The sequence below is a fragment of the Anneissia japonica genome, unplaced genomic scaffold, assembly GCF_011630105.1.
Source record: "Anneissia japonica isolate Jap-2015-1 unplaced genomic scaffold, ASM1163010v1 scaffold165_len1371125_cov188, whole genome shotgun sequence".
In the NCBI taxonomy this organism is placed as follows: Eukaryota; Metazoa; Echinodermata; class Crinoidea; order Comatulida; family Comatulidae; genus Anneissia; species Anneissia japonica.
Window position 1 is genome coordinate 933,413 of NW_022697648.1, and position 5,365 is coordinate 938,777.

The 5,365-nt window shown below is 37.7% G+C and overlaps 1 protein-coding gene across 2 annotated transcripts in view; it reads right to left on the reverse strand.

Moving 5' to 3' along the window:
- Positions 1-1,435: 1,435 nt before the first annotated feature.
- The window catches only part of LOC117102290 (sideroflexin-2-like), a 9,511-nt gene continuing 5,581 nt past the window's right edge, over positions 1,436-5,365 (reverse strand). For both annotated transcript variants that reach the window (XM_033242541.1, XM_033242542.1), the window contains exons 8-9: positions 4,004-4,051; positions 1,436-3,137 (exon numbers count right to left, since the gene is read on the reverse strand). In XM_033242541.1, the coding sequence (XP_033098432.1) occupies positions 4,038-4,051 (14 nt within the window). In that variant the 3' untranslated portion in view covers positions 1,436-3,137; positions 4,004-4,037. The remainder of the gene's footprint in view (positions 3,138-4,003; positions 4,052-5,365) is intronic.

A 5,365-nucleotide genomic window follows, 5' to 3' on the forward strand; every position in this document is an offset into this window, starting at 1 on the left:
AGGGGAAGAGCCCCCTAAAATTATAAAAGAAATGGAGGAAAAAGAAAAATCATAATTAAAGTTTGTCTGAGAGTGCCATTTCCGGCCATTTTGAGGTGCCATAATCATAAATGTTCTTACCTCAGCCCAAACCATGATGGGGCCGAGGTGGTATTTACCATCTGTCTGTGCAAGTTTCTCCCTTCACCCCACCCTCTATTTCTCCTGCTTTACTGTAGGTCCCTAGACAATACTCAAATGAAGGAAAATTTAAATAGGATATTACAAATTATGGTATTTAGAAATCCATTAAAAAAGGCCCTCAAAATGCTAATTTGTCAGATTCGCCCCACCCTCGCGGGGATCCCGAGGCAGTCGCCCATTGTAAGGTCCACTTCAGTTGCAAAACGCAACTCCCCATCGAAAATCCTGACTACGGGCCTGAGATACCACCTCAGCCCCACCGTGGTTGGGGCTGAGGGAAGAAAATTTATGGTTATGGCACCTCTAGATGGCCGAAAATGGCAGTCCCAGACATAAAATTTTGAATATAATTTTCTTTTTACTTTTATTAAAAAAATATTTTGACGAATTTAGTGGCCCACTGGGCCAGCAGCCAGCCTCTCCCCCTCCCCTCTTTATTCCGCTACTGGATAAAATATATATGTCTACAGTCGATTTCAGAGACACACTGCTGTCGCCCTGTTGGGGCTGAGATAAGAAAATGTATGATTATGGCATGTCTAGATGGCCGGAAATATGCACTCACAGACCTAAAATGTGAATATAATTTTCTTTTTATCTCTATTTTTATATTTTTTGACAAATTTGGAGGGGTCCCGGGCTGGGCCCCTCCCTTTAATCCGCTGCTGGATATATGATTTACGCCCTACATCGATTTGACATATTATGGTGTTATGTATCAACAAAGTCCTTTTTGGTCAGGGTGCTAGATCAAGAAACCTATGGGTAAGGCCCCTTCGGGGCCCCTAGGGGTCGGGTGCTCTGTGAACCGCCGCATGAGAGCGAATAGGCGTTACGCCACTGTTCTTCATACATATATCAAATATATATATTTACACATAGATGTATATAAATTCAAGTATAGATCAACATTCAAGCACTGGACCAATGGCAGTGCCAGTTGCGGGGGGGGGGTGGCTGGGGATTAAGCCTCATCAGACAGGTCAGCCCCCTCACCTCCACCAGAGCTCGTTGTGCAGTCAGACAAAAAAAAAAAAAGAAAATTAGGCCTACTCCAAGCCGAAATGAACCTCAGAGGTCCCTATTTATTTATCCTGGAAGGGCACCCCATCCTTCCACTAGGGCATACGGGCCACGGATGGCACTGTAACACCTTAGCCTCGAGAAAATATGTCCTAGAGCCGCCACTGCACACAGCAGCAAGCACGCAGCTTACAAATATTCAGAACACATTATAGAGAGCATTAAACAGTTCAGTTGGTCTTTTGATATGTATATTATTACAATGCACTAAACAGCATATAAGCACAAGAGCAAACCACCCAAAACTACCTTATAAAGTATCAAATATTAATATTCTTTCAGAGCGCCTGCTATTATTTTCCTGATCATTATACTGAATCAATAATACACAGTTTTCCACTTCCTAAGAATTATCACTGATGCAATTACAGTAATTATTAACACTTACCTATTAAACATTTAATGTAAAAAACTTCAATCAGGGAGTTCATTATATTTAATAATAACTCCCTGCTGAAATCTCTTATTAGATACAATACACTTTGTTTTCATAAATCAAAATACAGTCAAGTAATTTTATAAATCCCTGAATTTTTTTATTAAATGTATTTGATGTATTAAAATTTAAAAGTTTCATAATTCCCATGATAACTTATACTTAAAATATTACATTAACTTCTGTAATACTAATTCATTTTTCGTTAATACTAGTTATCACACTATATTAATTTATGAGCATTACCATGAACCCATCCATGCCGGACGATCTTCCTTGGGATGGATCCATGCTAATGTTGTCATTCAAATCTTCCTACGAACCCGTTAAACAATTTTTTCACTGTTTTATGTGTTCTTTGACACAAATAACATGTCCATGCATTATAAAATAGAGTAGCATCTTTAAAGAGTAACTTGAGGTGCTTGAGTAACAAGTACTGATTCTGTTTATTATTACAACACCCTGATTCTAACACAGAGAGTGTATATTCTTAAAGAACAATGAATATTATTATTACATCGAACCAAAAAGTCTGGGTTGATCCCGAGTTGCTCCCATTTTTCACTGGCAACGAACTCGGGTTCAAATACTGCCCTCAATTTTTGTTGCAACGGCGATCATCACTTAGCTATAGTTCCTCGTCGTCAAGAAGCTGCAATTATTGTAAATATTGAAGCAATGTATCTGCAGATTGTTTTTAAATTATGCTAATGTAATCAGCAGTTTTCATATCAAGTCTATACTGGAGCGCAGAGGGTTTAATTTGAAAAATTGTTAGCAAAGTTTAGGTCTACCCGACCAAGGCTGCGGTAGGCGCCAGGTAAGTCCTAATTCCGGAATCAAATTCGGTGCTGTTTACACTGATGACTTTGGAATGCACGCGGGTTGTCCAATGTTGAATGCATCCCGCACATCGATCCCAGGATGTTCGGCAACCCGTGTAGTATTTTTTGACGTTTACACCAACCACAACTCGGGAGTTTCTAGCCCAGGTATTGCAAAATCCCGGGTTGTGTCCGGAGTTTTGCCTGAAGTATAATATTCTGAATTGGTGGGAGATTGGTAAATTTCTGGAAGAAAATTGAGGAGGAGGAGGTGCCGATTTCTGGAAGACTCTTGGACACATCTCAGGAGTGTTGCAGGTTCCTTTGATGTTTGTTTTAATCAGATATTACATAGATGCATGCTAACCTTACATGGATGCGCATTCAGATAGATACGATGAATCAGAGGACCCTAGCTAAATTCTTCTTATGTATCCAGTATAACATTTTGTCTAGTGTAAATAAGTCATTAAATCAATAAATTTAGAAGCATTAACAATATTCTAAATCATAGTCCTTTGTTGAAGTAAACTTTATCAATTTTGTCTCCAAAGCGTTGATGAATTGACTCAGCTAACTCTGGTTCAATCTTGCTCACTTCCATCTCACTAAATTTTAAAAGAAGATAATTTTAATAAAATTGCTATAAATTCAGAAAAGAAGTATAATATTGAATTGATGTAAGTACAATGTATGTAAGTGTCTTGCCTACGGACACAAGCGACTTGCACATTGAGGGTTTCAAGCCTCTCACCTCAACGTTGAGAGTCTGTGATACGATCATTGCACAAATCGCTTCCACAATTCTATTCATAATATATTCATTTGTTTTATAACATTGTAAAATTGAAATATTTACAAAGATTTTTTTGTTTCATTTCATTTCTTTATTTACGAGTGTCGAGGATATGCCAATCGGTGAACTTAATCTCTATCGTACATGGCATATCCGTTAAATGACAGGGGACTGAAATAATGGACCAGTACACCAGGGTAGCCCCCTACTCTTCTCGAATGATGTACTGGGTTCTGGAAAGTGCACACGTGCCAAATGCGTACCCTAGGCCTACAGTTTATAGTCCTTATCCGAGAAGACTTGTTCCACCACCGGAACCATTGGCGAGTGAGCCGTTTGAACCAACGATTAGAAATGGAGAAGCTCAACATCCAAATGACATTGGTCTTGCCTGGTTTTGTTACTCTCTTTGGGGTATGTATGTTGTGTCTGTTATTTTTCAGAAATTGGGCCTTTCTAGGAGATCCTGTTTAAATGAGTTTTATTAACACAACTAATTATATTTTGCAGTGAATGATGATACCCATCACAAGACAATTGAAAATAGAGAAGTACAAAATATACGAATTTGAGGAAGATGGGTTAGTTGATAGGAAATTTTTACTATGTTGCAACTTGCAGGAGATTTCGGACAGCAGAAAAATAGCAAATCAAAACAACATTGATTTGAAAACTTACCATGTTTGCGGATAAATGGAACAAGCAGCGGGGGTCATAAACAGAAGACTAGAAAAGAATAATTTTAAATAAGTTAGTTTATATGTGCATCAATCATGCAGCATACAGTGATAAAGCGCCAAAGATCTTATAATTACAAGATCATGTTCTCCGTGATTTCTGCGTGCAAATTCCGTAACAACGCATTGTAGAACGCCCTCTTGCAAAACTGATTACTTTTGAACTTTGACATCAGAAATTCTTAACTAAAAATATCGCACCTGCGTGAAAATTCCATAAAAACTTACATTTTATGCTTCTGTTTTACTGAACATATATGCTTCTATTTGTTACCTGTTGAATTGCAGAGAGCGCTATCTTGTAATTATAAGATCTTTGTAAAGCGCCAATATCCAAAGCAAAATACAGTGTTCAGTGGCTCACATTGGCATTTCCAGAAGTACACATAATGAGATTACTCAAATTAGGTCTAATTGAATCAAATAATTGATATATAAACACAGGTTTAAATACTGGTAATACAAGGGTTCTCAACTGGAGGCCTGTGTGCGTGTTATACAGCCTGCAAGAACAAGCCAAAAATAATATTTTCCCTTAGGCTTGGGCCTAGATTTCTAACCTTAATGACTATGCATTCTGTTTTGCCGACTAGGTCTATATATTGCCCCACAAATTTTAGCGATTTAATCAATCAAATCGGAAGAACTATCGCAGGAAACAGCAAAGAAATATATTACCGATGACCCATTGTGTGATATGTAACATTTTGACTTTTGCATTACCAAACCCAAGGGTAACTTGCTTAGGTCCAGATGCCCTGTATGAGCATCTGGCGGCTTAATATTTTCAATAAATTTCTAATTTGTGAAAGGGGCACCCCTCACAAACCCTTCCCCACCTCACACCTGCGGTGCTCGGATGGTGCTTCGCGCCATACAGTAGTACACTTATTGCCCTGCTCTTTAAATTTATCTAATAAATAATTTTGGCCCCTATTGGGATATAGTTGAGAACCCCTGCATTAATATTTAGCTACATAATCTTTTTCTCTGCTAAACTAACAATTTGGGTTGATAAACTTAACGAAAAGGGATAAGCTGTTCCCAGTGTATATATCAACAAAATAAAACTGCTCTACAGCTTTGACATTTGTTCAAATTAAAAAAAATTTAAACCATCCATGTGAGGTTGTCCAAAGTCTAAAAAAGGTTCAATGCAAACACAGATTTAGAAATTAACATATCGTTTCACAGAACTTTGAATTCTTAATCATTAACATAATCTAAAACATACTCATTAACGTTTGTCTGTAGAAACATTTCCTTAAAAACTATATTTGTTGTCTGAAGAACAACTAAGTAT